The sequence below is a fragment of the Mizuhopecten yessoensis genome, unplaced genomic scaffold, assembly GCF_002113885.1.
Source record: "Mizuhopecten yessoensis strain PY_sf001 unplaced genomic scaffold, ASM211388v2 scaffold8955, whole genome shotgun sequence".
Lineage (NCBI taxonomy): Eukaryota > Metazoa > Mollusca > Bivalvia > Pectinida > Pectinidae > Mizuhopecten > Mizuhopecten yessoensis.
In genome coordinates this window covers 345,867-365,936 of record NW_018407806.1, presented here as the reverse complement: position 1 = coordinate 365,936, position 20,070 = coordinate 345,867, and the positions used below count along the sequence as shown (strand labels likewise).

The 20,070-nt window shown below is 36.7% G+C and overlaps 1 protein-coding gene across 1 annotated transcript in view; it reads right to left on the bottom strand.

The window, feature by feature from the left end:
* LOC110456935 overlaps positions 1–20,070 on the bottom strand; it is a 176,251-nt gene that overhangs the window by 44,312 nt on the left and 111,869 nt on the right. The window contains exons 93-110 of the mRNA XM_021508006.1: positions 19,646–19,821; positions 18,272–18,384; positions 17,623–17,778; positions 16,310–16,493; positions 14,863–15,056; positions 14,351–14,551; positions 12,888–13,002; positions 11,875–12,510; positions 10,923–11,146; positions 9,879–9,971; positions 8,447–8,928; positions 7,742–7,805; positions 6,999–7,205; positions 4,579–4,678; positions 4,042–4,147; positions 3,285–3,466; positions 2,264–2,370; positions 532–687 (exon numbers count right to left, since the gene is read on the bottom strand). Coding sequence (XP_021363681.1) covers positions 532–687; positions 2,264–2,370; positions 3,285–3,466; positions 4,042–4,147; positions 4,579–4,678; positions 6,999–7,205; positions 7,742–7,805; positions 8,447–8,928; positions 9,879–9,971; positions 10,923–11,146; positions 11,875–12,510; positions 12,888–13,002; positions 14,351–14,551; positions 14,863–15,056; positions 16,310–16,493; positions 17,623–17,778; positions 18,272–18,384; positions 19,646–19,821 — 3,496 coding nt within the window. The remainder of the gene's footprint in view (positions 1–531; positions 688–2,263; positions 2,371–3,284; positions 3,467–4,041; positions 4,148–4,578; positions 4,679–6,998; positions 7,206–7,741; positions 7,806–8,446; positions 8,929–9,878; positions 9,972–10,922; positions 11,147–11,874; positions 12,511–12,887; positions 13,003–14,350; positions 14,552–14,862; positions 15,057–16,309; positions 16,494–17,622; positions 17,779–18,271; positions 18,385–19,645; positions 19,822–20,070) is intronic.

Sequence of the window (20,070 nt, the reverse complement as noted above, 5' to 3'; positions counted from 1 at the left end):
GCCCGCCCGCCCGACCGCTCACGTGATAACATAATACGTCCCCGTCTTCGACTGGCGTATAAAAACAGTACTGTATTTGACTGAAAATCATTATACCTTGTTCATCCAATTTTCATTATTTTGTATTAATTATAAACGGATAACTAATGCTTTAAAAATAATACACCAAAATCGTCCCTGAAGAGACATACCAAAGGGTATGATCTCCGCCTTTATGAAGGTTGACACTTATGCCAATGTAAAAAAGTGGTAACAGGTCAATGCCATATCACTTAAGAACCTTTCCTGCATATTGTCAAAGTCAGGAACATTTGGACTACCAGATATCCCCATGAATTTTCTAAACTTTTGATGTTATAAACAAAATGTTCAAAGGATTTTACAATATTTCTTTTGTTGCATTTTCCCATCAATTCTTATATATCTAAAGAAACAAAAATCTACAGGTATTTTGAAAATATCAACCGAGGTAACATCCAAGGAAAATGGAAGGAAAATATTTTTCTTCTGATGATGACTAAAGAGACTTACCCGGATATCTGCTACACAGGACTCAACAGTGGCGGTGAAATCCACGCCTGGGATGGACATACAGGCTGCTCCAGACACGGAAGCTGATATGAACTGTGTACAATTCCCGTATGCCATTTCATAGGTAATACCACTTGGAGTAGGGAAATCATTATCCTGAAATTATCAAGTAAATGATTTTCTTAGTTTGTGATTTCAGCTGGAAACCTGTATAATTTGATTTTCTAAGTTGAACCCTGTATGATATAAAATCCTGTCTTTTAATCTAAACTCTGTATAATTTGTAAACCTGTGTATCAGATACTGTCTAAACTGAACCCTGTACAATCTGTAAACCGGTGTATCAGACACTGTCTAAACTGAACCCTGTACAGTCTGTAAACCTGTGTATCAGATACTGTCTAAACTGAACCCTGTACAATCTGTAAACCTGTGTATCAGATATTGTCTAAACTGAACCCTGTACAATCTGTAAACCTGTGTATCAGACACTGTCTAAACTGAACCCTATACAATCTGTAAACCTGTGTATCAGACACTGTCTAAACTGAACCCTGTACAATCTGTAAACCTGTTTTTCAGACACTGTCTCATCTAAACCCTGCACAATATGTAAATCTGTGTATCAAACCCTGTCTATATTAAACCCTGTATAATCTGTAAACCTGTGTTTCTGACACTGTCTAAACAGAACCCTTTATAATATGTAAACATGTGTATCAAACCCTGTCTATATTAAACCTTGTATTATCTGTAAACCTTTTTTAGACACTGTCTAAACTAAACCCTGTATAATCTGTAAACCTGTATATCAGACACTGTCTCATCTAAACCCTGTATAATCTGTAAACATGTGTATCAAACTCTGTCTATATTAAACCCTGTATAATCTGTAAACCCATGTTTCAGACACTGTCTCATCTAAACCCTGTACAATCTGTAAACATGTGTATCACATACTGTCTCATCTAAACCCTGTATAATTTGTAAACCTGTGTTTCAGACACTGTCTAAACAGAACACTTTATAATCTGTAAACATGTGTATCAAACCCTGTCTATATTAAACCTTGTATTATCTGTAAACATGTGTTTCAGACACTGTCTAATCTAAACCCTGTACAATCTGTTAACCTGTGCATCAGATACTATCTTAAATGAACCCTGTATAATATGTAAACTGTGTATCAGACACTGTCTAAACTGAACCCTGTGCAATCTGTAAACCTGTTTTTCAGACACTGTCTCATCTAAAATCTGTATAATCTGTAAACCTTTGTATCAGACACTGACTAAAATGAAACCTGTTTAATCTGTAAACCTGTTCACACCAAACCCACAGCTATTTCATAATTTTATCTAAATTAAAGTTTGGTGAACCAGCATATTTTCAACTGAAATACTGGCCCAGTTACATTTTGCTGTAGATAGGTTTTACAACTATTATACTGGAATGAGGAGTATATTGATATTGATTAACCCAATTTTTATAATATTACCATTTAAAAAAGTAATTAAATTTGGTTGCTGCTATGAGGGGCTAAAATTCAAAGTTAATCCTATTGAGTGAGCACTTTATTGTGATCACATTTACATTCTTAATCTTTTACAGAAAATCTTAAAGATCTGTAACAGAAGTTTTTTTTGTACAGGACTGAGTAGGATGTATTTTTAAAGTTTCATCCAGAATAACTTTGATTAGACGCTGCAAGATCTGAAAATGAATGACTTACCACAGCGATGTAAAATAGATCAATCTCAAAGATGATTTGTGTGACACTGGAGATACATTTCAGGGGTTGGAGACTCTCCACTATCAACTCAGCAGTGATGTCCAGCACTGAAACAACGTCACAATACTGAGACCGTCTGTGTGTTTAGGAACAGGAAGCATATGCTACCTTATCATACAGTATAGATGTGATGCTTGAAAATATCAACAACACGGAACAACAAAAATCAGTGATAAATAAATATTCTTTGAGTACATCCACGAAATTACACATGGTAATTAATTTAATCAAATATTGATTAAGTGAAACGCAGTAAACAAAATTCACTTAAGTGTGTACACTAATTATAGCCTACCTGTAGTGTAATGGATTTTGCAGCTTTTAAAAATCAAGTGGTTTTTTTTACATCTAGTGCACTTTTGTAGTGCACTAATATTTACATTTCCACTGCACAGAGCCTAGATGTTTTTACTGGGCCAAATGTCTGTTATTTCCGTATAACGTACATTGGGCCATTGTGACGTCGCTACGCTTATGACGTCATAACTGTAACGTTGGAGATTGCGCTGCTCCACTGTCAACTGGCGGCTGTTCTCTGTATGGATTTATCCTGACGTTGAAACGTGTTCAGACTAATATTATGTCTTTATTTCTGCGTGAACTGTAAGTTGATTAAAAGTGTGCACCATTCAATATGTAGGTAAGCCAATGTATGTTACACACCAATGCATGTCAAAAATATGACAACCAATCCTTAAATAACAGCTATAGTCATTTAAGGACGTGTCAGGTTTTGATGGTGGAGGAGAGCTGGTGTACCCGGGGAGAACCCCCCTGACCTATGGTCAGTACCTGACACTGCCTGCCGTAGGCCTTGAATCCGCGACCCAGTGTTTGAGGGCTAGTGGTTGTAGACAGTCAGACGCCTAAACCACTCGACCACCGCAGCCCCCCTTAATAATGCACTACAGATTACAATAACATACGTTCAGGAGAAGATCAAAGCCTGATATTGACATACCTCGTTTGTTTTTCCTGTTGCGGACGATTCCACAGTTGATGACGTCGTTGCCCATGCCACACTGTGGTTCCTCGTTATAAAAGCAGTCACATGAGTACCCACCATTACTTAAAATTGAACTCTGGAATTCCAGCGTGGTGTCTCCACAGTAACCATTGTACAAAGTTTCACTGGCATTCACTCTGGTGGAGAAAAAATTGTAAATATTCATAAAAATCATGCAAGTTTCCATTTTTAATTTCTCAATTGTCAGATAAAAAATATGCTCTTTTTTTGTGTAAATAAAATTTACAATCTCTTGAAACCCTGTTAAGAACTCTATCAGCATCCCTAATATGGTCCAGAGGACGGAAAGAATAAGAAATTTGAACTTTGACCTCGTCTTGCGACCTTGTCCTTGAGGTAGGGTTGTAGAAAATATTCAACCTTTCCCTCTACACCGATTTCCACAGATGGACCAATGTAAAACGGAGATTTTTTTTACATTGTTTTCATTAAAAACATTATTTTCATTAGTATATATAATTTTAACATTATCTCATTAGTACATTCTTTTTACATTATTTTCATAAGCATATTATTTTCATAAGGTTGAAACACAAAACTACTTCTCAAAAAAACTTAACTTAAAGTAACTGTAAAAGTTGCAAATTAAAATTGACTTCCGTGATTTTAATAAACTCATGAGAAACATATTTAACAATGAACAATCATCAAATACAACGATTGTGTTGCTTGAAATGCTTTCTGAACTAACCTCCAAGTGATAGAGAAAGTATCAGGTTTCTTTTTGTATTCAATAATGGTTCCATTTGGTGTCATCAAATCATTGTCAGAATCGCCATCAAAGTTTCCACACAAACCTGAAGCAGATATGAATGCATTAACGAAGTGAGGGACGTTTAAAACCTTTCTTATTTGTTGTAAAAAGGCACTCTTCTTCACAGCAATTCTCCAAACACATTTTCAACCACAATATCTCTCAGACAGAAATTATATATGCCCTCCTTAAAATATAATAGCTTCACGATAATAGTGAATACATGAAAATTAGAGAATTTCCTTTCTCACTTGCTGGGGTACGCTTTATGGGGATAATGAACAAAACTTTATTTCTTTGTAAATTTCTCTTCAATATGTTATTACTAATAAACTACTTTTTTTTTCCAACTTTTTTGGCCCCCCCCCCCCAGACGTGTCCTAAAATACAGAAAGAACAAAATTGTATTCATTGGTTTTCAATTTCAGCGAAACAATGAGTTCTATTAGGAAGTCAACAAATATTTCAATTTACCTTCAACATTTTCAATGTCGCTTGGGGCTGCTTTCATCCATACATTCAGGAATTTACCCTTTTTCTTTACAGTCACATAAGCACCATTAGGAAGATAGATCTGATGGTAACAGAAAAATATTGTTAGTTCATGTGACTTTTTCATATAACATACCTTCTACTGCATCTTTCTCAGTAAAGCACTTTCTGGTGATTCCTCAATAACTATTAAGGATCCCCGCCTCACTGAACTGTGGTTTGTAGTGTATAGAGTTATCTCCCCTTAATTTCCTTTTTGATATACAGTAAAACCTCGTTATTCCGCCATCTTCTGTCCTCTGTGATTTTGGCAGTATAACGAGTTTGGCGGTATATCGGATTTGCAGTTTCAAACCCAAGTGTTTACACACCAACTAACATATACTTTAAAAGAATAATAATTTAGGTCAGAATGGGTTTTTTTCTTCAAAGATGTAATTTAATGTATCAAATTGTTGAGCGTGCAAAAGATACAGCTGGTTACCTGGTTAGTCGCCAGTCACATGGAACAATACAATGTACACACATACGTAACATTCCTGTCGTCGGGATATACCTGTACTCGACTCCAATTGGCGATATTTAACGAGGTCAAATTGGTGTGCTTTTAACCATTTGGTTTGGAAGTATGATGGCAAAGGTTAAGTCATGCTTGAGAAAACAGTCTCTAATGCGTAGCTACAGTTTTTGACAGTGCTTCAGGGATCCTTAACTCATTCGCCCCTGAAGACTCATTTGATCTCCATTTCAAAGGTTTGAATAGTTTATTGTTAAATTTCAGGGGTGAGCGAGTTAAACAGTTCCATAAGCAATATCTCAATTCACTATCTTGGCCTGGTTGACTCAGGAAAGCACAAATCATAATCTCATAAACAAGAGGCCCCAGGGTTCAGTATTACTTACTTGCTATGGAAAGCTATTTTCTGATGTTCTTATCAATCAATAATGTTTTATAACAAATCAAGTTAAAACACAAGCCATTTGGATTGATATGTCTCACCTGTGCCCCGCTTTGACCATCAATTTACATATAAGAGAAGCTAACTTAAATGCAAAAACTTGATGTTGGTGGAGATGCTGACAAAGTCAATGGACCATGAAAGGTAGGCCGCATCCAGCATTTGATGCATGGGTTGAGATGTACTTCCTCAGATGCATCTATGGTGCAAGTTTGGTTGGTTGAGCACTTATACTTTCTGTGAAACTATCTTAAACACAAAAACTTGATGTTGATGCCCTCGCTGGAAAAGCAACACCTTATTCTCGCTTCTGCTACATCGTCACGGTGTAACAAAACCAGCCATTCTTGAGGATAAACATAAAATCTATTGACCCCGAACGTCCCATTTCATCACTCAAAGACCATGAATTGGACAGTTTTATTGTAATATCCCAGGAGTGAATGGGTTTATATTTACCTGCCAAGCTGCCCCTCTGTATTTCATTCATATCACTTTTTATTCAATTTGCCCTGTGAAGATTTAACTAAATAATAATAATGATAATAATAATTCAAGCTTCTTATATACCACTTTATCACAACCTATTCGTAGGTCGTCTCAATGTGGTTCACAAATTATTATCTGTGGTTATAGGAACTTTGCAACCAGCCAATATCGTTCTCAACTCCCTGGGGAGCATACATCCAGTGCTGCCATTTAGGCACTCACAGCTAGCATTCAACAATTCTAGCACTGCCCAACCACATACTCATTCACTGCTGAGTAGATTGGAACAAGCAGAGTAAAATATCTTGTTCAAAGATACAACACAGTGTCTTGACATAATATAACTCAAACCGCAACCCTTCAGTCATGAGTCTGCGTCCAACCACTAGACTTCCGTGCCTCGATCTTTACATTATAATCCATTTATCTGTATTTGAGGAGTAGACTTTTAAATGCTAGCCGATTCCCATTTTCTCTATAATGTTCTACCTCATTGCCAACTGGGAAGCTGCACCATTCATGAGTCAGATACAAGTATTTATCAATTATAAACTTTTGTTTAGGTTAATACGAGATTGATTATAAACCTGAAAAAGAGATATTGACCTAGATAAACCTGCGGTCAACATCACCTGTCAGTAACCTATAACCACGTATTCATTGAAATATGAAGTCCTTAATTGTTAAATCATATATCAATGATGCTGTATCTTATAATTTAACAAGATGGAACATAAGAAAATCAAGAGAAAAACATTGCATTTTGCAGAATTAGCAATGGACAGGATGATTCTTTAACTCACATGTTTTTTTGACAATACAATTTTCCATTGAATTAATATTCCTAAAATATTTGTAATCACAAAAAAGTCTCCTTGCTAATTAACATGAAAATTAATTCCTTGTGAAAATATAGTAGCTTACAGTAACCAGAAGATGCTCAACGATACTTACATTATATGTTGCTCCGCTGTTCTTCTGAAAGACGTAAGTTCCAGGGGTCAACTCTCCATTTAAGTATATCTTTTTGGTCAATGGCTGGACACTGTCGGTCTTTGTGGGGCCGCAGACATCAATTACGATGACGTCATCACCTGACCGTACGGCCACAGCACAATTACACGAGGCATGTCCGTTACAACTCCGATAGAATGTGTGCACCTGAATAATTTTAAAGGTGCATGAAATAGATAATACAGTCCAGAGAGCACCTGTCTTAAGAGACAACCTCCTTTAACTGACCCCACATCTTCAAGTTCCACAATACTGACTCAGAAATGTTACAACCTGGACATGGGCAATGGAAATATACAGTTGAACATTTCTAAATGATACCCAATGGGACACAGCATACATATTAGGGTCGTATTGAACAAGATGTCAGACCACACAGGTCTTATTTGTTAGTTTTCTTTAGGAACAGGAGTACATCAAAAATTTTAATAGGCAAGACATCCCAATATTCGGGAGGGGAAAAAAGAAAGGGCTGAGCTAAGGGAGGGAGTAACAGGAAAGGGCAGAGCTAGGGGAGGGAGAAACAGGAAAGGGCTGAGCTAAGGGAAGGATTTAAGAAACATAAACCGGAATAGGTGAAGATGAATTTAAGATTGATTATCATGAGTTTGGGTCCAAAGTGGAGGTCATGGAGGACAGAATGAAGAGAGGGAAGGGAACTTCTAAAATTCAATGTTCCTTACTGCATAGGGTAGCCGCTTGTGTCTGTACAGTACAAACTCTCCTTCATAGAAGTTGTCATATTTTCTGAAAGAAAAACAAATCATTAACTGTTTATTAAAAATGATTGCATTTTTAATACAAAAATCTATTTTTCCAATTTGCTTTTACGACAGGTTGTTATACACAAATAAGTAAACAAATGTTAAAAGTTGGGTAATTTGAGTGAAAACTAGTATATAAGGATAAAGTTACCTCCAGGGGTGTACAATTTCACATTTTAACATTTAGCCCAAAGGTGAATTTCTGAATAGAGGTGTCACAATATATGCTGTTTCAGCCTAAGTTTCAGAGTAAAACTCACTTTGATTGGTCAGTCTCTGCACTTACAACAAATCAGCAATAAGGTTATGATTTTCAAGAAAGGTATGGCAGACGGTCTTTTACCCAATGCTTTGGCACATTTTAAATCAAAAGTGTGAACATTATTTTAGTTCCTTGTATCAATACTGTTAATATAAACCAGCAAAACGAAAATGAAATGAAAGACAGGAAATATTCGACACACAAAGGCAAGTGGACTAATATTGGTGATCCAAACCTTATTAAACCTAACGTAGAAACCCTGGATCTTCATTTTATTTGTAGTGTATACAAAGTTATCCAATCATGGCACTATATCTCTCGATGCATATTAGTTTTTCCCAATAAAGAGTAGTCTAACTTACACGTCATCGAACGTAGTCATGTGAGGATCATTTATAGATTTACAAGTGGCTGATTTGTCGCGGTCTTCTATAGTAAGTTTTATACGATCTGTGATGTAACGGGCAGGTAAGCTTGAAGCACTTTCCACTCTAATTTCCACCTGAATGGACTTTTTCTGGTCACCGTCATTGATTCCATCAATTTTAGCAAGGATGGGGATGTTGATATCTTGTTGCCAGGTAACAGTACTGGTAGCCATGGCACCACAAATGGTCATGCGACCAGTTGCATTATCTAATGCTGTGGGAAAGACTGCCTGGGCTATCTGTGCGCCGCCTGGACATCTTTTTTCCTTATGGGGCCGCAACGATGTCCAAACAGACACGTTACAGTTGCCGGATCGGTCTGCAATTTTGCATAGCAGTCGAGGAGGCACCATGCTTCTGAATGTAAGATTTTTTGAGCTGCCTCCTTCGGAAATACTCAATTCTTCTGTGACAGTCTACAAAAAAATTGACAATTTTATGGTAAAAGTATAAAGCCAGTTTATGAACAAGAGGCCTAATGGGCCGGCATTTTCCGCCCGTTATTCAATGCTTTATGAACACCTCACCTCACACCTCACATCTTTTACAATCAAACTCATTGCTTTAAACTTTACGGATTTAAAGACATTTAGAAGTTGTTTCACACATTTACACCGGTGACAACATAAAGTGGGTCAAGGTAAGATATTCAGATAAACTTGATAGCCTTTCACTGCAACAACATACAGGACAAATCTTATCACTCTAGCCCTCATGTATCTGGAAGTCAGTTCAAATATTTAACATATTTGACTCCTGTGACCTTGAAAGTGAGTCAATGTCATTCATTTGAATAAAGTTAATAGCTTTTCATCCCGGCACTACAGGCCAAATATCATGACCCTATACCTCTTTATTACTCGAATAAGTTGTTTAAGTTTTTAAAAATTTGGCCCAGGTGATGTTGAATGTATAGAATCAACTTTTGTTCATTTCTTAATAAATTTAAAAATCACTTTTAAACTTTAACCTTGAGTTCTGTTGAACAGCCATATTAAGTTAAGCCATATTCTAATGGCAATGTCATGCGGCATTGAAGGCTGAAAATACTTTGTGACAACTGGACAAATAACTGAAAGTTTACCCTCCTGACACACATGTACAGTTAAACTTTGTTATACTGCCACCATTTGTCCAGGGAAATAATGGCATTATAAAGGGATTTGGCAATAAACTGAGGGAAATATATAAAGGAATTCTTCAGAAAACGAGAAAAAAGACATTGAAATACGTAATGTTGGCAGGTAAACAAGGTGCCAAATGAAACGTGGGGCATAATATGGAGGTTTTACTGAAATACAAACGTTATCAATATAATTGTATAACATGTAATAAATACAACTGTATTACAAATATTATAACTCACCTGAATGGCGTTATAGATAGTATTGCTGTAACTGGGATCTCCTTTCGTGATGCCACAGTTGCTCGAAAAACAGGCCGACACTTTACAGTATAGCTGTAACGAAAGCAATATCAAATGACATTAAATGTAAATTATCATATAATTTAATCTTGCTTGTAACAAGCATTTCCATTGGCTTAAAAATTTATGCTATCATCCCATAACGTAAAAAAATGACGTCACCATTTGTAACGTCGCTTTTGATTGGTTGATACAGCAGCGCAATAATTTCTAAGAGAAAAGAGTCCATCAATAAAAGTGGATCTTCACAGGGATTGTGTATAGTAGATTAAATTATAAGGATTAACTTGAATATATTTTTCATGTTATGGAGCTATAACACAAAAACGAAGTGTACTCTCATCATAAACCACTTTGCGGTTTATTTTGAGTACACTCCGTTTTTCTGTGTTATATCTCCATAACATGAAAAACATATTCAAGTTAATCCCTAAATAATTAGACTAATTATTTTAGCATTTGGAATATGATTCATCAGTTTGCAATGAATAATAAAGGCTAAGTTTGTTTTGAACACAAACAGGAATTGAAAAAATATTTTTGCAAGCTTTCAAATGACCATCGTCTTGACTCTAAACCACTGAAAACAACTCACTAAGCCACAGTATGCTGAATCAGTAAAGTCAGCTGCCAACAATCTGCATGATATAAATACTCTCTGGATGAACCACTACAATCTTTACTTACACAAAGCACTGTGCCAAAAGGAGGCTCTCTTACCTGTATGTTACCTGTGACCTTGACCTTAAAATCTTCATACGAGTCAAACAAGCAGACTCCATATTAACCTGTGACCATCATCATTATAAACTATCTCATATGATGACTCTACATACTACCTTGTGACCTTGACCTTATATTACTCACCTCTGTGCCGTGTGCAGTCTTTCAATAATCGTCTGAGACCTTGACCTTTTATTACTTACCCTTTGCCGTATGGACACTCTCCATACTTGTTTGTGAACTTGACCTGATGTAACTCACCCCTGTGCCATAGGAAGGCTCTCCATACATATCCTCCGAAAGCGTTGTATTGTAGTCATCTCTTGTGAGGTTCTGATTGGCCATTTTCGTATCTCCTAGATACCACTCCACCTCATACTTGACGTCTGCCCGTAACTGTTGGAAACGACAGGTAAACATTGCCTTACCCGAGTCCTCGTCCATGTCAACAGTAAGAGTTGGAGCGACAGAGAAGTTTGGTAAACCTGCAAGTTACAGATCACAAATCATACATTACTCTACCGACTCTCAGAAATATTATTCAATAAAAAAACTTCACTGTAATATTTGTATACACTACTTAGTTCCTTAAACCTTTCACCCCTATGTAACTTCAGTAGACTCTACCATCCTATGATGTGGATGAGTCCATTATTGTCTACAGTGGTTAAAGGGTTAAAGCACTGCCAAACAAATAGAAACAATGCATCATATACAATTCTAATCCTCTTGCATGTGGCAACATTTGGAATCGAACCAGAAGGAAAAATTCAAATGATATATGGAAAGTTGCAACTTCATCCTCTGATGGATAAAAGTTTCTCATTTCGAAGTTTGCAGTCCAATTTCATAAAAAAATGTACACAAACTTTGTTATGTGACTACATCCATTAAGAGACCACCTTTAAATCAGAGACCACTTTTAATTCCCAATTAAAGTGATTTCATTGTCACTTGAATCTGTATTAAGAGACCACCTGCATTAACCCTTTCACCACTGTAGACCAAATGGACTCATCCAGATCAATGCATGGTAGAGTCTGCTAAAGTTACATAGGGTTGAAAGGGTTAAGAGATAACATGTATAAAGAAACCACCTGCATTAAGAGACCATGCAGCTTGAACATGAGAAAGGTTCCAGGAAAACGGGCTCCGATGTTTGAACATTTCTATAGACATTCTCAGAATGGTACTCAGAATTCATAGTACTCACCTATGACAAAGCCCAGGTAGATTAAAACCTCCCTGGAAGCCAGAAGGATATTCCAGTACTCTAACTCCATTTCTGTGAATGTTCCGGTTGAGTGTGGTGCTCCAACATAAAGATTACATTCCACGGGATTGGGAACATCCCTATACAGGAAGTCTGTGGTACTGGCCCTTTTCTCATAATCCACGTACATGTGAAGTCCAAATTGCTTGCTCCAAGACACATCAAAATTGTAGAGAGTGTTGACGCTGACGATCGCGGTTGAAACGGTCCATTCCTTTTTGTGGGTACTCACAGTGAAGTACACATGCCCATTACGATAAAACATGGCATAGCCAGTAGAATCGGCCTGATCACCACAGTTTGTGTAGATATACATGTTGTCCTTCAGAGATCTAAACCGCAGGGATAAACTGATTGTGATTCCTAGTGAACACTGATCTGGGTGTATTAAACAATCACCAACAGAAGGACGAAGGTTGAAATACTGGTCTATTCCGTTGAATTCTACTGCATTCCTGCCATTTTCATTTTGATTCAACACCAAGCCTCCTTCCAAAGGAATTGATCCTGCATTCGTTATTAAATTTGTTTGTTCCGTGTAAAGGAAGACAAGGTTGTACCAGTAAATCTCTGTAACTGGAAACAAAAAGAAAACGGTGAAAACAGGCTTATCTTTCAGTTACAGATATCCACAGAGAAGAAATAACACACTTTTAAATGCTGTTAATAGGAGAGAGAAAATGCACGACCAGACCAGGGTTCGAACCAGGGACCCTCCGAACGCAAATGTGGATGGCTGGCGGGAAAAACAGACAGTCAGACACCTGGGACTAATGATACCGTTTGATGCAGGGCCTTAATGAGATACTTCACTTAATTCATACTTCTACAGAAAAAAGACCATCACTAAAAAATGTGTTAACAGTAAATACACAAATATTTCAGCTGAAAACAAGAACTACATCTCCTGGTCACTAAAGGATAAGACCGTGTCTCGAGGCTAGGATACTTACCACTGACCACTGTCCAAACAGAAGTGGACACTTCCACTCTGCATCCTATCGAGGGATCTTTTGGGTTTACGAACCAGTTCTCATAGCACACGCCACCAATTACACACACATCAGTCTGAAGAGAAATAAAAACAAGCCACTCTTAACCAAATAAATGAAGGATATTTACTGACTGACCATTAACTCATTCACCCCTGAAGACACATTTGAACCCCTCCAATTCAAAGGTTGGAATAGTTCATTATACAATTTCAGGGGTGAATGAGTAAAATACCTCATCATATACATTTTATTTCAGTGAGTGTTTAACTTATCATAAATATATACCATCGTATTGCATTTCAAAACACTATCACATAATTTTTGGTCATATACTGTGTTTTTTTCTATTCATAGTACATTTTCACTTAATATAACATCCCTTAATGAAACTTTTAGGTTATTATAATGTTTTTTTGATGCACCGTTTTTCTTGATGTAAGATCACTATAGTTTTGATGTGGATTTCACTTAATATCACTATATTTTGGGTACTGTCACAAAAATATCATACAATCATAAGGCACTACTGGAATTCAGCATGTGTTTTTAAGCTGCATATTTCAATGAAATAAACAACCAAAAGACAATTATTTCACTGTTTACAAATATCTTAAAATTGCATAATATTCATCGTAAAACCATATCACTTTGACATTTAAATGTGGTCACTTCCGGGTTTTGACAGCTGAATTTCAGAAAAAAAAATGCTATCTCTTTATGTCATGTTTTGGTTATAATCATGTTTTTCACTGACAAATGAGAAGTGATATTAAGAGAAATCTACTGTACTGTACTAAGCATTTTTTTTAAATAGTTCAACTTGGACTATAAAGCAGGGAGTTATATTAGTGTAACACTCGAACTTTTGCTGATAAAGTACACAAATATAATTTATCATTACAGTATTTAGGGGAAGTAGTATGGACAATTTTATTTTCTATTGTTTGGTAGAGGGGCATAACTCAACCTGTTTCTAGTATACCCCTTGGTATAAATACCCTTTGTAAAATATGGTTTAGTGATTTATCAGTGACAAACTTTTTTGAATAAGAGGTAAATATCACAGTATAGTAGCATGCATCCTCAAGTTCAGGAAATCTGACCCTATAGTTGGACCACAAAAATCTGTCGTTTTTGTCCTCCGACAGATTAGCAATAATGACCTTGACCGGAAATGGTGGATACATGCATTGCGATGATTCAGTGTAAGATTCTACAAGATTGGATGGCGCAAAGGATGGCTCACTCGCCTTACACCAAGGCGGTTTTCTCCAGGTTTTCTGGTTTCCTCCCCCATTAACCCTTTCACCCCTATGTAACTTGAGTAGACTCTACCATGCATTGATCTGGGTGAGTCCATTATGGTCGACAGTGGTGAAAGGGTTAAGTTTTTTCCTACGAGACAAGTGTGCAACACTTACCCTTTGGACACATCCAGTACTCGTACAATTAAGACAAACTCCATCGTAAATGAAATAAACGTTTGCCTCACTCTGAATGATGCCGTTATTGCTGACTGAGACGTTATAAACGCCATCGGTTGGCAACAAACATTGCACAGTTTCAGAATTGAAATATTCTGCCAAAAATGATCCTTCACTTTCCACAATTGACAAGTTCACCTGAAAAAATAAAATAAAAAAACATACAACTGTTGTAAGATTTCAGCGATCTGTATACATACATACGATGATAGCAACATCTGGACACTCCTCAAAGGAATTTGCTCCTTTGAGCGGACTCTAGGAAAGAAAAGTACTGGTAAGGATTACAAGCAAAGCTGCTTTTAATCCATGTTTTTTTTTTTTTTTTTTTTTTTTTTTTTTTTTTACTTAGAATTTAATCCCCTCTATTAAGAATTTTCTTTTTCAGTTAGGGACAGAGCAAGAAAAAGTTTTAAGACCTTGTCTCTCCCAGGAATCATTTTACTTACAGATAAAGACTGGTAGTGGCAGGTCAAATTTTCAGTCTCTGCAAAAAAATCTCCGTAAATCGTCAGGGTTTTGCAGGACTTTGAAACGCGAGTATCACAGAAGAAACCGTACTTAAAGGAGTAAACGTCTGGGGCCATGTTAATGTTGACTTCACAGGAATCTCCGATCCAGCCAGCGTGACAGACGCACAAACCTGTTACAAAGTGAACAAGGGAATAAAACATTTACTGGTGACCTAATTACAGAATTTGCATCAAAGTATTAAATCTTCTTGACATACTGTGTTTGCAATATTTAGCATCCCAGAGTTAGATATTGCAGTTTAAAACACATGTGTTACATCAGTAGTTTAGATGACCCAGAACAGCATTAATCCTTGGGCCCAACTTTTCTGATTAGTGTGATCAAACACAACCTTTACTGGACACTGTTCTCATGTTATTTTTCATGCCACCTCTTTTAGGTGGTGGTAAAAAACGACACAAGATTTGCTGTTGTTGTTCGCACCCTGGAGTTAGACTCACTCTAAAATCCTGAAGTGAAATACGTTAAAAAAACTGGTGCTGTCATGTTGAATTTGTAGATTCATTTTATCAAAAATAAAAATATTTCAATATAAAAAGCTGTGAAAATGAAAATGTATACAGTATCTAAGATTGTAATGAAAAAGCATAGTTTAACAACTTATCCAACAAGAGGCCCAAGGGCCTTAGCGGTCACCTGAGTTATATCATAGGTACTGGTACCTTTATTTTATTGTTTAGATGTGATGTGGAAATCAGCATGTAAACTAAGTGAAATATAATACTTGTCATGTCATCAAAGGATAAGAATTTGAAAATATTGGTAAATGTTCCCTTTGGGGCCCCGCCCTAGCCCCTGGGGAGGGGGCAGGAATCCCAATTTTACAAAGTAATACTCTCATTCACCAAAGATGATTCTGACTAAGTTTGAGTAATTTTCTGCTGAAAATGGATAAAATATACCCAAAAGTGTTATTTCCCTATATAAACTATAGTAAACTTTACCCCCACCCCAAGGGGGAACGGATGGCTCGGGGGTCCTGAAATTGACAATTTAAATAAAACTCCTGATGATCTTTCTATCCATGCACTGAAATTGACTGTAGTACCTCTGAGTCTGGAGAAGACGGTTTTTGAAATATTGGTTAATTTTCCCTTTGGGGCCCTGCCCTGGCCCCAGGGGTTGGGGTAGGAATCCCAATTTTACAATTGTGTAGCCTCATCTACCAAGGATGATTCTGACCAAGTTTGAAAAAATTCCATCCATTGGTTCTTGAGAAGAAGTTGAAAATGTAAAAAGTTTACGCACGACGGGCGACGGACGGAAAGCGATTAGAATAGGTCACTAGAGCAAAGCTCAGGTGACCTAAAAATAGGATATTCCACATCAGGATTCTGGAACATGTCACTTTTTTCTCATTACCTTGGATGCAATTCCCGTTGTTGTTACATTCGTCAGGACAGATGGCGCCCGTGATTACAGGGTCAGGAACAGGCTCTCCGTCGACCCCGATTACCCATAGATCAACGTTCACCTCCACGATGACAAGACACTGAAGAAGCAGGTTATCCAGCTGTTCGCTGACCCAGCTTTGGTCATCTGTTATCTACAGAATAAGAGACAAGATTTGTAGAAATTTGTCTTACAAGGGAAATTTGGGAAATTTCTTGAGGTCACTAATGTATATCTATTTGTACAAAAAAAAAGCCAAATCGTCTGTGTATGTTACCTGAAGAGCCCCATGATGGGCGAAATTAGTTAAGAAATAATCAACATATGTGCGTGTATTATGGTGGAAAATAAAACGAGGGTGGAAATTGTTGGTAAAAATAATGAACGAAGGCCGTTTGTGGCTGTAGTTGATTATTTTTTTAACATTTCGAATCCCGAGTTATGTTTTCCACCAAAGTATACAAACATATGTTGATTATATGAATTCTACCAAGTAAAATACAATGAAACTCTTTTTGGAGTCTACCTCCGTGTCCATATACCTGTGAAAAACAAGGTGACCTAGATCATCTAACTATTTAAACTAGGCTGTTCATTCGGGCACGCGGACATTTGTCATGTGATGCCTATATGTCTTAATTTATTTCACAACAAGCTGCACGTTTTTATTATTTCCAACCTTGTGGACAATTATTCATTTTTGTCTATTTAACCTGGATATATTTGGGATTTTTTTTCTCCATTTTCAGTCACCATTTTGGTCAACAGACAATAAACAATTAACACTGACGTCATGCGGATGTTTATTTCAATCAATCAAATCCACCAATCTATTGACATTGCTCGTTAGTACATAAAATTGGCAGTTGATAGATTTACAAACACACTTTTAGTCACCTTTGCAATAAGTACGGCAGAACATTCTAATCGTGAGCTTGGCAGGTTAAAAGTAGATCTAGAGTGAAATAAAAACTTTTTTGTTTGCTGCTAGAAAATCTTCAAATACATACAAAATTAAATACGGGTACCAGAAACTAGTCCTGTGGCTTGCTTACTTACATTCGGGGGTCAGTTTTTGGACGAGCGGTAGTCTGTTGCAAAATGATGCATGCACGTGCATAGTCTATTGTCCAATAATACTTGGTTATTACTACTGAAAAGTGTCGTTACATCACAAACGTGGTAGAATTGGCAACAGACAGTTTGGAATCTTTTTGGTATTTTATACCGATGACACGTTAACTGTTAAAAATATTTTGATATATGTATATCTAAATATATACCTGAATATCTTCTATACATCCTTCTAATATGCCAAAAAGGTCAAGGTCAGGCACATTGAGACAGTTCCTTCCTGATTCCAACGCCAGCATAAACTGCATACATATATCAGTGGCGTTCTGCAGTGTAATGCCACTAGCCGTCGGCCAAGTTACAATCTAGAGAAACAATTAAGTCACCAATGTCAATGGATAAAATTGTAGTAGTTATTGATTTCTTATAAGCACCAATTATTAAGAATTAAAAGTAACTGCATGTAGAGAGAATTCCTCCTTAATTTTTAAAAGATCAGTTCCAATGCTAACACTGTTTATCCTAACTTAGAAACAATGAATATTGTTACACTAAAACCCCTAATATTGGGCCTTCTCTTTTCATACCAGTGTTGTAATACCCCCCTCCCCCCCACCCCCCCTCTCTCTCTACTTTAATTATGCCTTTTTTCAGATCAACATTTCTGCGTAACACCAAAACTGCTCCCCTTTAATTAGTATGCTTTCTCCTCTTCTATACAACACAGGAACAACCTGACAATTTAAGATATTTACATCTGCTCAAATGAACTCTGGAATTTCAGATAGTGTCACAAGTTATATATTACTATGCCTTCATATGTATAAAACTCATTTATTTTTTCTTGGCCTTTCATACCCGGGGTATGTAATTTATGTTGAACTCGAATTCCACAACAGCCTGGGATGAGAAACATTTGGCCACCGGTCTCTCGGCAGAGTTCACCAGAATGTCTGTAATGTCCTTTGTTCCTTCAAAGACAACAATGACCCAAATATCTTTTATATAACACCGCTGGTGGAAAAAGTCATCTATAAATGAGGTTGATATTTATAAATCTGTTAATGGAAGGTAAGAATTGTTGACATAATTAAGCCAATATATAACAAGGTCACAGCGACCTACTTAACACTTACGTCCTACTTTTTTCAGCCATTTTTTAATTTTTTTTTTTATAATTTTCAACTGAAGTGTTACACAATACATAAAAGTTATGAAGCAACTTTCAACAAATTAATTGTGGTTTTGTCAAAAAGAGACCATTTGTGATTTTGGTTCCCCACTTTCCCCCCACATATCTCAGAATGGTCTCCAAGCTGACCTTAATTTCATGTCATATCATAAAAGCATTACCCCAAGGTATGTAACATATATACAAAAAATAAAACATATTGATGATAGCCACCAGAAGGACCAAATTGGCACTCCTCCTTTGTGAATTCAACATAAATATACCATACAATATTTCAGCGTTCATTGGGCCTGCATATTAATCTGAATTTCCTGCAAAATCATACTGTAAACCTGAAAACGTTTGCCCAGTCAAATATTCTCCCTTTGCTGATTAAGTCCATCTTCGCCCAGTGTAAAGTGTAAATTTCCATCTTCGCCCAGAGTAAAGTGTAACTTTCCATCTTCGACCAGTGTAAAGTGTAATGTGATTTCCCTCTTCGCCCAGTGTAAATTGAAATGTAATTTCAATCTTTGCCCATTGTAAAGTGTAACTTTCCACCTTCGCCCAGTGTAAAGTATAAATTTCCATCTTCGCCAAGTATAAAGTGTAAATTTCCAGCTTTGCCCAGTGTAAAGTGTAATGTAAGTTCCATCTTTGCCCAGTGTTAAGTGTAAATTTCCATCTTCTCCCAGTGTTAAGTGTAAATTTCCATCTTCACCCAGTGTAAAGTGTACATTTCCATCTTCGCCCAGTGTAAAGTGTAACTTTCCATCTTCGCCCAGTGTAAAGTGTAATGTAATTTCCATCTTCGCCCAGTGTAAAGTGTAATGTAATTTCCATCTTTGCCCAGTGTAAAGTGTAACTTTCCATCTTCGCCCAGTGTAAAGTGTAAATTTCGCCCTCAACATGTAATTACTTTAATGTTATATTGTATGCTGTGTACTTATACTAACTGTCATGATAAATTTGCCCCTTTTACGGAGGACAGAAAAGGCAAAAGTTAAACTGTCGCAAAATTTCCCGGTGTTCAATACATGTGGCATTACACGCGTTCTTACCTTTCTTTTTCTTGTTGTTTTTCTTTCGCTTTTTGATTTCCTCACATTCCATGAGGTCAAGGCTTGGACTGCATTGACCCAACTGGCCTGTACTACAGTCGCAATAGGTGGTAATCTGCTGGGTAGAGGCCGCTGTCGGACAGTAACCGCTGTACAATGACTCACTCCGATCCACCCTGAAATTTGTTGTCATTTATATTAATTATCATTAAAATTCATCAAAACCTTATTTCTGAAGTCAGCGTTATTCCAGTTGTCTCATTCAAACGCACATATTGTGGTTCTGTAGTCGAGATATGGGTTATGTGACGTTAGGGAGATCGGGATATTTGAATCTTTTGTGTTTGGACTACAAAGATGGGTGTAGGTATTGTTTATGGCAATTATTACTGAAATGAAAGTCCCTGATGTTAATTTCTGTATTT